Consider the following 14,902-nt stretch of genomic DNA (forward strand, 5'->3'; position numbering starts at 1 on the left):
CCCAGGGTCCATGCTGGACAGACAGTGTGGGCAGCGTGAAATCTGGCCTCCCAGCCTCCTCGCAGCTGCGTGTCTCACACCCGACGCGTGTTCCAAACAAACGCAATGTAACGGCGGTGATCCACCACGTCTGGAATTAGAAACACTTCACGTTCTCTTGGCACAATCATTTCCAGCTGTTTTTCTCCCACAAAAGAAGCAGAGCTGAGAGGTTTCCGTGCACAGGGAGGCCTGCATCGCCCCGAGCTGCCGTGGGCCGACTGCCAGAGCCCTGGCCCTGAGTGTGATGGGCGTGAACCCCCGCTCAGTCCCAGACCCGGAGTGCTGCCCGCTCTGTGGGCCCAGCGGGCCAGGGGCATGGCCCCACCCCCTCCTCGTCTGCACCAGGCAGACTCACAGGGCAGCCGGTGTGGGGGCGGCAGGTCCACGGACAACAGCCGGGTTCTGGGACTTGCCGTGCATCTAACACAGCACCTGCTCCCGCGTGCCTGACTGCGGGGTGGAGGCTCGGCCACGCGGAGGGCGGAGGGCGTTTCGCTCCCTCCGTGGAGCTCTCTCCCAGGCCTCGGTGGCCCAAATCTCCAGCCTGTGAGGGGCCTGTGTCTTAATCCGGGTATAGACTTTAGCCATTTGCCAGTGACCAGCGTGAGTCGTGAGTGCCTGTAGAGAAATCTCCAGGACACCCAGGCCTTCAGACACCAAACGCGGGATGTCAGTCCTGCGGTAGCAGGCAGGAAGCGCTAAGATGCAGGTCCTGTGGGCCCAGCACCCTGGCCCCGCCCACCGACGCCCCAGCACCTCACAGGCCCCTGTCGGTGTCTGTGTTCCCAGGAGTCTTGCTAATCCTTTGTTTCTGGCCGATGCCTCCAGGCTGTGACTGGGGCGCTGCCGGCCTGGTCTAGGACTTGCAGGCGTCGGCGTCAGGCTGTGGAGGGGCTCGGAGCCCTGCTCAGGGTCAGTGTCTGGCAGGGGTGAGGCGCCAGGTGTGTGTGTCTGGACCCACTTCGGTGCAGGTTTCCATTCTGACCAGCGAGTCCTTGTGTAGACAGCAGGTGAGGGCCCCGGGGATGGCCTAGGCCACTTCCAGGACATGGCTGTGCGCTTGCAGACCAAAGCGGCCGGCTCCCTGAGCAGCTGTCCGGGGGGCCGTCCTCAGCCCCGGCCCTGCTCTGCACCCCCGGCCTCCCTTCTGCCTGCCCGCCCCTCTCTGTCCCTTTGTCCCTCTGTGTCCATCCCTGCGCCTTTCTGCGTGCCTCTGACGCACATCACACGTTAAATATTGATGACTCACTCCGCACACAGCTCTCTGTGCGCTGAGAAACAAGGGTTTCTATACAGGAAAGCGGAGCCCCCTTGTCGGGCCCGCGAGCGCTGGTCCCCTCGATGTCCGCGGTGGGGCTGATCCAGCCGAGGCGCGGGGGGCGGTCCCCGGTGACTGCGTGTCCGTCTGCTCTGCCCTCCCGCAGATGAGATCATGCACCACGACATCAGCCCGCTCTGTGCCGCCGACATCCGGGACCAGCTGCAGAAGCGCTTCGCTTACTTGTCAGGTGAGTGCCCAGGCCCGGCGGGGCGGGGCGCGGCCCAGGGGCGGGGCTCAGGGACGTGGGCGGAGCTAAGGGGCGTGGGGACGTGGGCGGGGCCGGGCTCGTGGGCGGGACTGGGTGTGGTGGGCGGGCACGGGGCGTGGGTGGGGCTAGGTGCAGGGGGCGGGACTCGGGAGTGGGCGGGGTGCAGGGGCAGGGGTGGGGGATGAGGCGGCGGGGCGGAGGGGCGGCGGGGGGGAGGGGCGGGGGAGGGGCGGGGGAGGGGCCGGGGGCGGGGCGGGGTGGGGGCGGGGGCTCTGTGATCCTGCGGGGCGGGGCGGGGCGCAGGGGCGCTGGGGCTCCGTGGCCCCGCGGTGGGATCTGGGGCCATCCGCCCCTGAGGCCCCAGGGATGCCGACTGCTGCCCTGCGCTCTCCCCAGGCGGGCGGGGCCAGGACGGCAGCCCGGTCATCACCTTTCCCGACTACCCGGCTTTCAGCGACGTCCCGGACCAGGACTTCCAGAATGTCATGACCTACCTCACCAGCATCCCCAGGTGCGCGAGGGCCCCGATCCTTCATCCGAGGGGTGCAGAGACTCCTCCACGCCCAGGGGGCCAGGGGCGGATGCAGCGGTGCCCCGGTGCCCCGCCTTGGACGGGTGAGGTGTGGACCTCCTGCTCCAGCCAACCCGCTGGGCTGCGGGGAGTGGCCTGGCGGCTGATGTTTCTCTTTTTCAAAGTGCCCGAGGGGGAGGTGAGTGCAGGGCAGGCTTGCCCCGAGGGTGCGGTCAGCATGCCCCCTCGGCCAGCTTCCAGGTCACATCGTGATGAGCTGGTCTAATCTTGGAGGCTGGCCGAACAGCAGGTGTGACTGCCAGGACCTGGTCAGCGTTGGCGCCTCACCGCGCAGCGTGGGTGGGGGTGTTAGGATGGAAGAGCCCTTCCGCGGGCCGTGGGAGGTGAGGGTCACTTGGCAGAAGGGCCTAGAGGGCACCACGGGGTGGGGTGGGGGCCTGTGGACGCCGTCCCCTCTTTCTGTGGACCCGACTTGCTGGGCCAGGCTCTGAGCAGCCAAGCTGAGGTGGGTGATCCAGCCACTGTCCTGGGAGTGACCGGTCTTCCTTAGGGCCCTCGGGCAAGCCGTGAGGGACTTCGTGGAGGCCAGCTGTCCTGCCTCTCGTTTATCATCACCCTTGGATTTCCAGGCAGGAAGGCAGGTGTTGCTCCTGTCCCATGGACGAGGGCCCTGGACCTCAGGGTGACGTTGCTTGAGTGTGTTCAAGGGTCTGGGGAGGGCAGGAGGTGGGGCTGCCCGTGTGGAGTGGCACCGCGCGGTGTTTGGGGTGGGGGCCCGGGACGGTGAGTATGGCTCTTGGCTTCCCAGCAGGGGGACATGGAAAAGCCACCCGGCCCTGGGGATGGGACGCCGGGGACAGGCCAGTGAAAGGAAGAGCGGCTACACTGGTTTCAGGGAGCCCAGGATTTTAACAGGGAGACGGCTGGCTGTGGGCTGCTGACCGTGGGCCCCAGTGGTCTCGTTGGTTCTCCGGAGGGTGGGCTTCTGGCCAGCTCGGCAAGCTCCCCTCCGTGATGTCTCCAGGGGTGGACGCTCCGTGTCCAGGAGGAGCGTGGCCCTCAGCCCCCTGTGACGCCACTCCTGTGCTCCCCCGGGGACCCTCGTCCCCTGTGGCTTGTCCCCCACCATTGCCTGTGAACCCCAGGTCCGTCCCAGGGTGGGCAGTGGAGCTCGCAGCGCAGTGAGGCCCGTGTGGACGCTGCCTCGGGAGGGTCTCAGTCCTTGTTCTCAGTCCTTCACCTGGGAGCCAAGCGTGGTGCTGCCTGCCCTGGGTGGAGATGTCGCCCACACCCGTGTTGGGTCCCTGCGTGGAGCCAGCCAAGCGCCCGCTCCTCCTCCCTGGGCCGTCGGCGGGGGAGTCAGAGACTTAGCAGGTGTCCACGAAGGCAGGTGGGCTGTGTGCTCCTCCTGGCGCTGGAGAGCCCTGGCCGCCGCGTTGCAACCCCGTCCCCTGGCCGTCCGCCTCGCGCCCCCGTGCAGGGGCGTGCGGCCTGGAGTCCTGAGGCCGGAAGTGGCCACAAGCCGTCTCTGGCTCCCCAGCCCCGGCCGAGGCGGTGGTGGGCCCTAGACTGCGGTGGTCTCTCCGCGCTGGCTGAGCCAGGGGCCATGGGGGCTTCTGTGACCTCCCACTGCCCCTAAGATGGTTCTCTGGGGCGACCTTCCCTGCCTTTGCGGGAATCTCAGGTTTCGGGTCACTCCCAGGTGTGGAAAGGGCAGAGGTCCCTTTCTTTCTGGCAGGGCAGAGGTGAGCCTTCTCTGGGCACAGCAGGCCAACCCCCCACCTTCTTGGTTTCCCCTCCCTGGGTCACCACCCTGGCGGGTGCTGCTGACCCTCAGGCCTCCTGGCCTCGGGGCCCTGGCTCTCGCGCCCTCGGCGTGGGTGGCTCCTTCTCGAGTGCAGGCCCCCTCCTGTGGGGGGCTTTCCGTTACGCCCCCCACCCCCAGGCCCCAGTCCACCGGCGGCCCAGCTTCGCGGGCTCACCCAGGCTGTCCCCATTCGCCGGCACTCGGAGTTGGTCTGTGTCTGCCCCGCACGCAGTTCAGACAGCGGCTCCTCGGTGAGAGTCTGCTATTCAGACAGGCTTCATTGACGAGAGTGAGGCCAGCTTAGGCCTGGGGGCGGGCCCCGCCCCGTCCCTCACGGCAGCACCCCTGCCGCCCCTTCGTCCCTTCAGGCGGACTGGCACCTTCGTCTCTCCCCCTTTTGAGGAGTTCTCACCCCAGCAGGGCGGAGCCTCCCTCCCCTCACCTCCAGGGTCGTCCGCGCGGTCGCTGCAAGCCCGGCTCATGCTTCCCGTTGAAGCTGAGGAGGGGCCGTGTGTGACTGCGCCCCTGGGGGCGTGGTGTGTGGACGTGCATGAGGCCCAGGCCCGCGGCTCCGCGTCTAGGCGGACCTGTGGTTGTGATGGTCACGCACGCTCCGCTCGCAGTCCCTTCTTCAGGGTGCAGGGTGTAGCGGGGATCTGGTGAAACCCCACGTTGGGACCGACTGGTCTTTCCTCAGCTGCGTGAGGGGCCAGCGGGGGAGGGGCTGCCTGAAAGGCCGTCCAGCAGGCGGAGGTCTGGGGGGCCCGCCCGCCGAGCCCTGCCCCCCACCTGCCCTCCACCTGCCCCCCAGTGCTTTCGGGGCGGTTCCTGGGGCGTGGTGGGGATCGGCCCTGAGTGAGGGAAGCCGAAGTGCTGCCACCTGTCAGCTCACACGCAGCTGCGTTTCTGGAAGGTTCGGTGCACCTTTAAAGGTGGGGGAGACACTCGGTGTCCCCCCAGTAAAGCAGGGAAGGGACGCTGCCCGCGGCGCCTCCCACGTGTGGGACCTGGGGGGGGGGTGGGCTGCCACCTGGTGGCCGCGGCCGGTACTGCGGTCTCCTAAACCAGGGAGTCCGGAGGCTGGGGAGGGGGCGCCTTTAGAAACCCCAGGCGGCACCGACTCCAGGCAGGCCGGGGGCAATCTGCAACCAGACAGGCTCTACAGTCCACGCAGGTCCAGTGGACGAGCCCCCGGCTTCCCAGACACGGACCCCACGCTCACCAAACAAGCTTCCCTTGGTCCTCTGCTCCTAGCTCTGCCATCTCACGCGGGGTCAGCACAGCCAGCTCAGGCCGCTGTGTCTGGCTCACGGTCGCGGGTCATTCTGAAACTCTTGGCTGCCAGCAGGCCTCACCCGGACACAGCAGACACACCAGAACAGGAAACCTGTTCCTGGTCTCCTGGAAAACGCCCCTCCCCCCTCCCTCCCTCCTTGCGGCAAAAGCTGACCCCCTCCCAGTGAAGGTGGTCACCGGAGGCCTCCCTGTGGGTACAGGTGCACACCCGTGCAGACACACACAGGCACACACGTGCACACTCACATGTAGGGTCACAGAAGGACCCACTTAGCCGCCCTGCAGGATCCCTGGGGGCCCCCAATACCTGCCCATCACGTTTGGAAGATAACATCGGAGGGTCACCTTCCCGCACACCTGCTGCCCCTCCCCAGCCTGGGGACCACAGGCCTGGGTCCCAGATGACTTGAGGCCAATAAGGATGCGGACTTTCTGCGGACCCAGCTCAGATCACCCCACTGCTGGAGACAGAGGAGCCTCGCCCAGGGGGTTTTCGTGATGGGCCACGTTCACCCCGAGGAGAGGTGCACGCGTACAGGTCACCCCCACACAGGCGTACGTGTGCTCGCCACACGTGTGTACACACAGGTACAGGGGTGCACGCACGCACCACATGTGTGTGCACACAGGCGAACATGTGCTCACCACGTGCACGGATAGAGGTGTACACACGCTCACCACGTGTACACACGGGTACAGGGGTGTACACACGCACCAAATGTGTGTACACACAGGCGAACATGTGCTCACCACACGCACAGATAGAGGTGTACACACGCTCACCACGCGTGTACACACAGGTACAGGGGTGCATGCACACACCACATGTGTGTGCACACAGGCGAACATGTGCTCACCACGTGCACAGTTAGAGGTGTACACACTCACCACGTGTGTACACACGGGTACAGGGGTGTACACGCACCACATGTGTGTGCACACGGGCGAACATGTCCTCACCACACGTGTGCACACATAGGCACGTGTGTGTGTGTACTCACCACAGGCACACACAGGTGTGTGTGCACTCACACACACGTGCACACACGGGCATGCATCACACACCACACACACGTGTGCTCGTACACGCGTAGGAGTGAGTGTTTATGGCGCACCTGTGCGTGCACCCCACACACGAGCATGCAGACCGCACTCGTGCACGCGTGTCCCCACACGCAGTTTCTGTGGGCTGCATGACAGAAATGCAGGGCACCTGCGGAAGGAGCAGGGTTTGAGTGCTGCTCTTAAGCTCCAGCCCCGTGCTCGGGCCCCGCCTCCTGCAGAGGTGTGCAGCCAGGCTGCTCCCAACCCCATGTGCCCGCTGGGCCGCCCCGTAGAGCTCGCTAAGCTGTAGACCGTGCGGCCTGCGGCCCCTGGCAGCACCTCGCTCTTGCTCTGGCTGCGACGTCCACGTGAATTTTCGGTCGACTGTTGCACATAAAGACAGAAAATGTGTGAGCGTGTCCTGAACGCCCCAGACGTCTGTAGGCAGGCAGTGGCTCTCACTCTCCCCACAGGGACCCACAGGGAGCGTCGGCTGCGCCCCCGTGCACATCTCCTGAAACCAGACTGCACACACGTGCCTAGCCCCTTCCTGCCGCTGGTGTGGATGGACCGGGCAGTGAGCCCCAGCCGGGGCCGCCCTCGGCTTCCTGCCACCTGGCAGGTGGGGAGCTCTGCTGTAGCTGCCCTCAGGCCCTCGGGCTCACGAAAGAAGCAAGTGAAGACCGTTCTCACTGCCGTCCGCGGCCGGCCCCAGCCCGTTGGCCCGTGTGTCTGAAGCTCAGGGTCCCCTCCCCACGGGGCAGCCTCTTCCCACGGGTTCTGTCTCTCCGTCCTCCCGGTCTCATTCTCCTGGGGAGCCTGAGGCCACCCGTCTCAGACTGCTTGCTTGCTTGTCATCTTTTTTTCTGTCACTGCCGTCCAGTGTCATTTAATTTGAAAAATTAAAGTTAAATATCATAAAAGTTCAGTTCCCGGCCTGGGCTGGCCGTCCTTCAGTTCCCAGGGGCCTGGGGCTGCCGTATCGGGCGGTTCAGCGTGGGCTGTCCCTACCCGGGGGATGTGCAGCTGTGATGTGCTGGTGTCCAGCTCAGGGCGGCCGGCCCTGCCCTTCACCCGCGGGAGGAGGACAGGACCCAGCCGGAGGAGGGGGCTCGCCCTGCGCCGCCCTGAGGGGTGTGGGGAGCCCCTCCCTGGGGAGCCCAGGCTGACCGACCAGCCTGTGCACACAGTGAGGCTGTGGACCCCCAGGCTGCCTCGGCTGGGGTTCCAGCTCCGGGAGGAGGGAGGTGCCTGAGCAGCTTCAGCGAGGACCTTGGCCGGGCCCAGGACCCACTCAGAGGGTGCAGGCGGACGGGCCAGCCCCGACCTGGAGCCTGCGCGCAAAACAGGTACCACAGATCCCGGAGGGTCCTCACGGGACTCTGGCTTCCCGAGGGGCACCGGGCTTACGCCCTCGGGGGAGCGGTCACTCCGGTTCCAGAGCGGTGGCCCAGAGTGTGTGTTTAATGTGATTACGGAATCTATGGGCTCGGTGGGGCTTCTCCCCTAGCTGGCGGCTCAGATGGTAAAGAATTTGCCTGCAGCGCAGGAGACCTGGGTTTGATCCCTGGGTGGGGAAGACCCCCCCTGGAGCAGGAAATGGCCACCCACCCCGGCAGTCGAGCCTGGAGACGCCCGTGGACGGGGGAGCCTGGCGAGCTGCAGTCCCTGGGCTCTCAGAGTTGGACACGGCTGAGCACGAAGCAGGGTGCCCGCTGGGCAGTGGGGGCTCGTGGCCATCTGCGTGCCCGGGACGCCTGCCCCGTCCTGCTGTGCCCAGCGCGCGAATGGCCCTGGCGGCCGTGGAGCCTGAGGGCGGGTGCGGCGCTGTCAGCACGTGGGGAGCTTTGTGGAAGGTCTGAGGCTTTCCTTGCTGTTGAGCTCTGGCAAGCTGACCAGCGGGAAGGGACCCTGCTGCAGGAGCCGTGCCTAACAGGGCAGCTTTGAGTTGGGAGGACGGAGGAGCGGCGGCCGGAATCAGGGCTGGGCCTGAGCGCTGTGGCCCTGCCCCGTGGCCCCGCGCCCAGACCCGGCAGGCGAGCACAGGCCCAGTGCGTGGGCCCAGCCATGTCTCTGTGACGTTCACAGCCTCCCAGACCCTGTGCAAAGGTGGGATGGAGAGGGAGACGGGCAAAGCAGTGTGGTCGGGGGAGGGGGGCCTACGAGTGGTCCTCACCCACCCCAAACCCCGCCCCGCCTGGCAACATCCCCTCCCCATCCACTCCCTCCCCCGCCTGCCCCCTGCCACCTGGCCTGGCCCCATCCCCTCCCCACCCCGGGCTGACCCCGCCCCCAGGGCCCATCTGCTCCTCCAGGGCCTCTCTGGGAGGCCAGAGCTTCCCTCCCACGGGCCCTGGGGACCCACTTCCCCGACGCCTGTCCGCACCTGCCAGGCCTGATCTGGGACAGACGCCAACCTGCCCACATCTCCTGTCAGCCCCTCCTGAAAGGGCCCTCTAGGCCCCCCAGCCCCCCTGCTGGGCTTGCTTCCCTGCCCCAGCGCCAGGCAGAGCAGGCCCGGTCCACGTGGCCCCGGGTCAGGGCCCACCGTGAGCCCTGTGGTCGGGGATGAGGCCAGGCGGGGACCAGAGGCTCCGAGGCTCCGCCCGACCCTGCCCCGTGATGCGTCAGGAGTGAGAACAGGGCCCGGAGCTGGGCGGGGAGACGCGGGGACCTCAGGCCTGGTCTCGAGGCCGCCCTCGGACTGCTCAGCCGCGAGGGTCAGAGCAGAGCTGGCCGTGCCCAGGCCCCCTGAGGAGTTAGCAGGCCTGGGGTGCTGGAGAGGACTCCCCTGCACACGTGGCTCCCAGAGCCAGAGTCTTCGAGACTGCTCTGCCTGTTGGACTGTTTGGGCCAAAAGTGGCTCATCAGCCTCACTCGGCAGCCCCTTCTGGCAGCCGTCAGCAGGCTGCAGGTTACATCTGTGTGTGCACACGCCCGCGTGTGCCTGGGTCCGGGGGCTCGTCTGTGTGGCTGCAGCTTTCCGGTTATTTGCTCTGGTTTCCTTGTCCGCCGCCTTCAGCACAGTCCACCCCAGGCCTGGTGCACAGGGACCCTGGGGGACCCGGCTTTGCCATGACCAAGCATAGGCCGCCCGCCCTCTCCCCTGGGCGTGTGAGGTCACAGACGGGCCCTCCTGTGCGCACAGGGTGGTGGATGGGCCTCGGGGGCTGGGCCCAGGCTCCTGGGGGCGGGATGTGGCCTGGCTCTGGGGCTGCAGTCCTGGGGGTGGAAGGGGCCGTGGGGGGCCCCCTGGTCCTCACGTGAGGCGCCTCCTGCTGCGTCTGGCGGTGGAGCCGTGGTGGAGACGAGACGGGGCTGGGAGAGCCCACTTGTGGCGTCAAGCCGGGTCCTGGGGTGGGGCCTCTTTGCCATCTGCTTCTGGGGCTGGGCTCCCTGAAGGGGAGGACCCTGCCTGGCCGCACAGTCCCAGGTGGGCGGGACGGAGGGGCTGCTTTACCTTGCAGGGTGGACGCAGCCTGGGAGGTCTGGACAGGGAGCCAGACCATGGGCGTCCCGGCTGTGCTCACCAGCTGTGTGACTCTAGGCAAATGATTTGTCTGTCTGAGCCTCCGTCCGTGACTCCGGCTGCCTCTGGGTCATTACGAGGGTTGACAGAGACATAGTCTGAGCTTCAGTGCCGGGCCTGTGGGTGGGAGGGGCCCGTCCCTTGAGCCGTCCCACCAGCCCCTGCTGGGCAGTGGCCAGGTGACCACAGAGCTCGAGTCTGTGTGTTTCCTAAACCAGGAACGTGAGCTGCCTGCTCAACACCTGCTGGCCTACAGGCCCGCCCTCAGGGGCAGGTTTCCGTGAATCCCATGGGTTCCTTACTTCCACCTGAAACGGCTGTTCTCAAAGGCGCCTTCGCCGCTCCGCTGTGTCTGTTGCCGGTGCCGTTCATGATGCTGGTGTGTGCGTTGCAGGCGCAACAGGAGGCTTTGATGTCACGGAGTTTCTACCATCTGGCATTCAAACGCACAGAGCGAGTTAAAGACCCCAAGGGACTGGGCGGTGGTTGGTGGCTGAGATGTGTGAGTGAGGCAGGCGGTGAGTGGAGGCTCGGGGCCGTGTCCTCCCGCCCGTGGCCAGGCAGCCCGCCCTGCCTGTTTCTAAACAGAACAGGCCGTCAGCACAGGGGCCGCAGAGGAGACATTGCGGGCCCAGGAGGAGCGGGGCCGCAGGGCAGCTAGTCAGAAGGGGGGGCCCTGCAGACACAGGCTGTGCAGAAGTGGCATGTGCTGCTCGCCAGGGGACAGCCTGTGAGTCCCCCCAGAGGAGAGGGGCCACTGGGGGATGGGCCGTCTCAGCAGAGGACCCTAACCCACACAGGCGTGCATACCTGCACAGGGGCACACACCTACGCAGGAACGCCTGCTGCTGTGCAGGCGTGCGCACACCCTCACAGACGTGCACACACCCTCACAGGCGTGCCTGCTGCTGTGCAGGCGTGCGCACACCCTCACAGGCGTGCCTGCTCCTGTACAGGAGTGCACGTACCCTCACAGGCGTGCCTGCTCCCGTACAGGCGTGCACACACCCTCACAGGCGTGCACACACCCTCACAGGCGTGCAGGCACAGGTGTGCATACCCACACAGGTGTGACTGTGTCTCTGTCCCCGCTCTGAATTCAGGGAGGGTTTGGGCTGTTTCAGCTCTCACCGTGTTACATAACGTTTGCAGCAGGCAGAGTACTGCCAGGGCACGTAATTTATATGTATGCCATGTGTTCCTGGCTTTCACTTAAACGCAGCCGTGGCAGATACGTGCAGAGACTTGGCAGTCAGCGCTCCAGTTGGAGCCTGGGCCTGCGCTCTCAGTCCTTCGCGGGATTGGCTGGCGGGCGCTGCTGCCCACGCCGGCTGGCAGGGCTGGGGGCGGGTCGTCCCGCAGAAGTGCCGCTGGGTCGGCCGTGACTCAGGCGCGTCGGGCTGAGCGGAACGGGCTGTCGTTCCCAGCCTCAGCATCTCTCTCACGGATGCTGCCGCCACGAGAAGCCACCTCTCGTCTCCCGCCTCCATTGGGTGCTCGCAAGCCACCGGGCGCCGCGGGGGGCTCTCCCCAAGCTGCGGCTGTGCCATCAGCCTCGACAGTGATTGTAGACCGTGGATGAGCCCGGGGGACCAGATGCTGGGGCTGACGTGACACCCGGGCCGCAGGCTCCCTGTCACAGGCTCACTGGCGAGTCCCCGTCGGGGGAAGCTGCTGGGCTCCGAGTGGAGCAGCTGGGCTCTGGGACAGAGGAGCCTGGCCCGCCTCTCTGCCCTGCGAGCTGGTTGGTGTCAGGGCGGGAAGTAACGCAGCGCCAATCTGTCCACCGCGGTCGGAGCGAGCCCCGTGAGGGAGGTGCCTGGTGAGCTCGGGGCAGCACCGCAGGCGGCTCTGTCCTCCCCTGCTCGCGGTGCTGGGCGGAGCAGCAGCGGTGTGAGGGTCTCGGGCGGCCGTTCACCCCGAGCTCTTCCCGGAGACGCGCCACAGCCACGGCCGGACCTCTGGGTGCATGCTGACCGTGCCCTCTCGTTTCAGCCTGCAGGACGCTGGCATCGGGTTCATCCTGGTTATAGACCGCAGGCAGGACAGATGGACCTCGGTCAAGGCATCCATCCTGAGAATAGCGGTAAGTGTCAGTGTTGTTGCCGGGCCCCCATGCCTTCTCCGGGCGGGGGACATGGCCTTTCCTGCCCAGTGGCGCTTTGGGTCCTGGCTGGGGCTGCAGTGGCTGCCAGCTGGGGCTGGGCAGGGCCAGCGCACACCTCCCTGGGCTCCTCGAGCGGCTCGGGCACGTGTGTGTGTGACGTGCATATGTGTGCATGCGTGTCCAAGTGTGTGTGTGCGTGTGTGTGCGTGTACTTGTGTGCAGCTGTTGTGGGCAGCTAGTCTCACGTGGGTTAACTCCCAGGGGCCCTGTTATAACTTGAAACGGTGTCACCTGCTGGTTTGTGTCTGACGCTGAGCGTGCGAGCGCTTGAGTGAGCTACGGGGCGGTCATTCTTGAGGGCGATGAGTGTGTCGCAGGGCCCCTTCAGGCTATGGGTATGGGCTTATGTCGACCAGCTTTTCCTGTGTTGTTTTCTCCTTCCAAATGGGCTGTTTCTTCTTCAGTCTCATGACCAGGTCAGATTTTCGGCAGTCATCCTGTCCTTGGTGGCCCTTGCGGCCACATGGAGACCCTCCAGTCTGCAGACCGTGGCCGCCTTTCAGGGTGGAAGAGCAGCTGCCCTGCGGCGCTGGGCACTGTTTTTGGCCGCGGGATAGCTGGAGAGGGCGGTGCAGTCAGCAGAGAGCCCGGTCTTATTTTTGGCGCTGGCTTCCACCCCCGCTCAAGCTGGGTAGAGAAGTGGGGAGTGCTTCTCCCTGCAGAGGATGGAAAGTGTGCTTGTCTGCGGCAGGGCGGCCCGGAGCGCCTGTGCTGGGGTCTCGGGCCGGACGCTGCCCTCTCCTGACCCCATGGGTGACCCGCCCCCAGGCCATTGTTCTCGTCCTGCGCTGGCCCCTTTGAGGCTGCTGGGCTGGGGTCTGGGGTCGGGAGATCTGACTCCTCCCAGTGCTCGGGCCCCGCCCCGAGGCTCACTGCTGGAGGCCCTGGTGCTCACCTGTCCCAGGTGCCGGCCCAGCCTTCCCCTCTTGACATGTCGTCTCCCTCCCCCCACCGCCGTCCCTGCCCCTGGCCCCCACCACCACACACACCCTCCATGTTGTCGCTTACCTGGACTGGTCTAAACGCTCAGGAGTGTTTCAGAAGAGGACAGTGCAGTGTATAGATGGTCCCCTGCGCTCTCCCCTGCCTGTGAGTCCTCAGAAGCTCACGGGGCACTGTGTGCCACCACCAGCCGATAGCCAGTGTGCCCTTTTCATCCCTTTAAGTCTTAACGTGGATTTGCACACGGGTGTCACCTGCCCGGCCAGCTTAAGGACTAAACTGTAAGAGTCAGTGGGTCAGGTGACAGAGGACTTCCTAGAGGTGATTCTGGAATCAGCAAGTCAGTCCCAGGCTGGATGGCAGTGAGGTGAATCTCCAGCTGAGTGTGCTGCTGCTGAGAGGCTACACGGTCAGACTAACATTCTCAGGTCTAGTGATTGCCCAGGCCTCTTCGTGAGTGTCTCACTGGTGTGCATCTCGGACGTGCACTGGTGTGCAGGGCCATCAGTCAGCCGCTTCTTAGGGGGATGGGCATCCAGACCTCACGTCCATGCCATTCCCTGCCCCTGGGGTGCCCTCCCCTGAGGGCGGGTGGCTGCCACTGTGCCCTCCGCAGCCCCCAGCGCCCCCCAGAGCAGCTCTCGCTCAGGCCCGGCCTGGCCTCCCCTCCCGGCGGGGCACCCTCCCTCTCTGCACACCGCGGTCCCTTGAGGTCAGGGCCAGCCCCGTCCATCTTCGTGTAGCCAACAACCCATCCTGGGCCCTGGGCGCGACAGGAGCCTTGTAAATACCTCTCCAGCTAATCAGCCACTCCAGGTTAGTTAGCAAGGCTGATCAAAGGCAGGACTGTTTGCTAAGAAACAGACAAATCACTTTTAATAACAGTCCCTGAGGTCCCCAGCGAGCCAGCAGGATGGCCCGGGGCAGACCGGCCATCGGCTGCACTCTCCCGCGACTGAGTGGGAACATGGTCGTCTTCACCGAGCTGATAACCAGGCGAACTTCTGAAGAGAGCTGGTGCATCTTTAAAGCTTTGTTTTGTGAGACTCCTAACTGAGTTTTGCACTGATTCTGACCGCAGTGAAAACGTAGGTTTCTTTTTATAAGCCTTACAGTTCCCCAGTACTGCTTTGGAAACCCCAGAAGAGAGCATTTTCCAGCAAAGTTGTCAGAAATTCTCTTTGAACTCCAGTGCTTTTTCTTACAAGAATTCACTGATCGAGTAATGCCGGAAGTCCTGTTTATGTTTTCAGCACGTTTACTGAGACACTGATGTGTGCCTGGTGTGGTGGGCGGTGCTGTGGGAACACGGGGAAGCAAGAGCCGTGTAGGCGAGCAGGCTGCAGGCGGCTGACCCTGTGACCAGGCGCCTGGCCTGGCGGGGCAGCCACGGGGGCGGGGACACTGCAGGCCCCGCCCTGCTGCTCCCAGGACGCCTGTCCCCCACCCCCACCCCGAGCCAGCCTCGGTCCGTCTCCTCCCTGGCTCCGCGGGGTGTGGGCAGAGGTGGCCCGCTGATGCCATCTCCCGCCGTAGACCTGTCCGGACTGCCAGCCCCATTGGCCTGTGCTTCATCCAAGGGGGTTGGGGGAGAGACCGCCTGGCATCTGCTGGGACCCCTGGGCCGGAGCCCGCGAGGGGACCCCTGCAGGCTCTGGGGCCCCAGCCTGGGCGGCCACATTGTGCTGCCGGCGGCCAACTTCGGCCGCTCGAGTGAGCCTGGGCGCTTACGCAACTGCCGAAATTCGGGGCTGTTCTAAGCCGCCTTACGCGCTATCTCGTGAGCTGCAGGTTCTCTCCTTCAGGGCGCTCTTTCTCCTTGTTTGGATGCCTTCAGCTCGGCTTGGAAAGGAAAACAAGATTGGAGGGTCCACAGTCCAGTGTCCCTAAGCTCAGACCTGCCGTGTCCCAACCGAGGGCAGAGCCCACTGCAGCTCTGAGCGGGCCTGCTCCGGGGCTGACATGGGGCCACGTGGTCCTGCCCACGGCGCCCAGTAGGGCTGCTCCGGGGCTG

At 65.5% G+C, this 14,902-nt stretch overlaps 1 protein-coding gene across 16 annotated transcripts in view; it reads left to right on the forward strand.

Annotated features, from left to right (window-relative positions):
* Positions 1-14,902, forward strand: part of MCF2L (MCF.2 cell line derived transforming sequence like) — a 91,378-nt gene that overhangs the window by 49,753 nt on the left and 26,723 nt on the right. For all 16 annotated transcript variants that reach the window (XM_069602037.1, XM_069602044.1, XM_069602043.1 and 13 more), the window contains 3 exons: positions 1,467-1,550; positions 1,968-2,082; positions 11,775-11,865. In XM_069602037.1, the coding sequence (XP_069458138.1) occupies positions 1,467-1,550; positions 1,968-2,082; positions 11,775-11,865 (290 nt within the window). The remainder of the gene's footprint in view (positions 1-1,466; positions 1,551-1,967; positions 2,083-11,774; positions 11,866-14,902) is intronic.

Source organism: Ovis canadensis, chromosome 10 (assembly GCF_042477335.2).
Source record: "Ovis canadensis isolate MfBH-ARS-UI-01 breed Bighorn chromosome 10, ARS-UI_OviCan_v2, whole genome shotgun sequence".
NCBI classification, from domain to species: domain Eukaryota; kingdom Metazoa; phylum Chordata; class Mammalia; order Artiodactyla; family Bovidae; genus Ovis; species Ovis canadensis.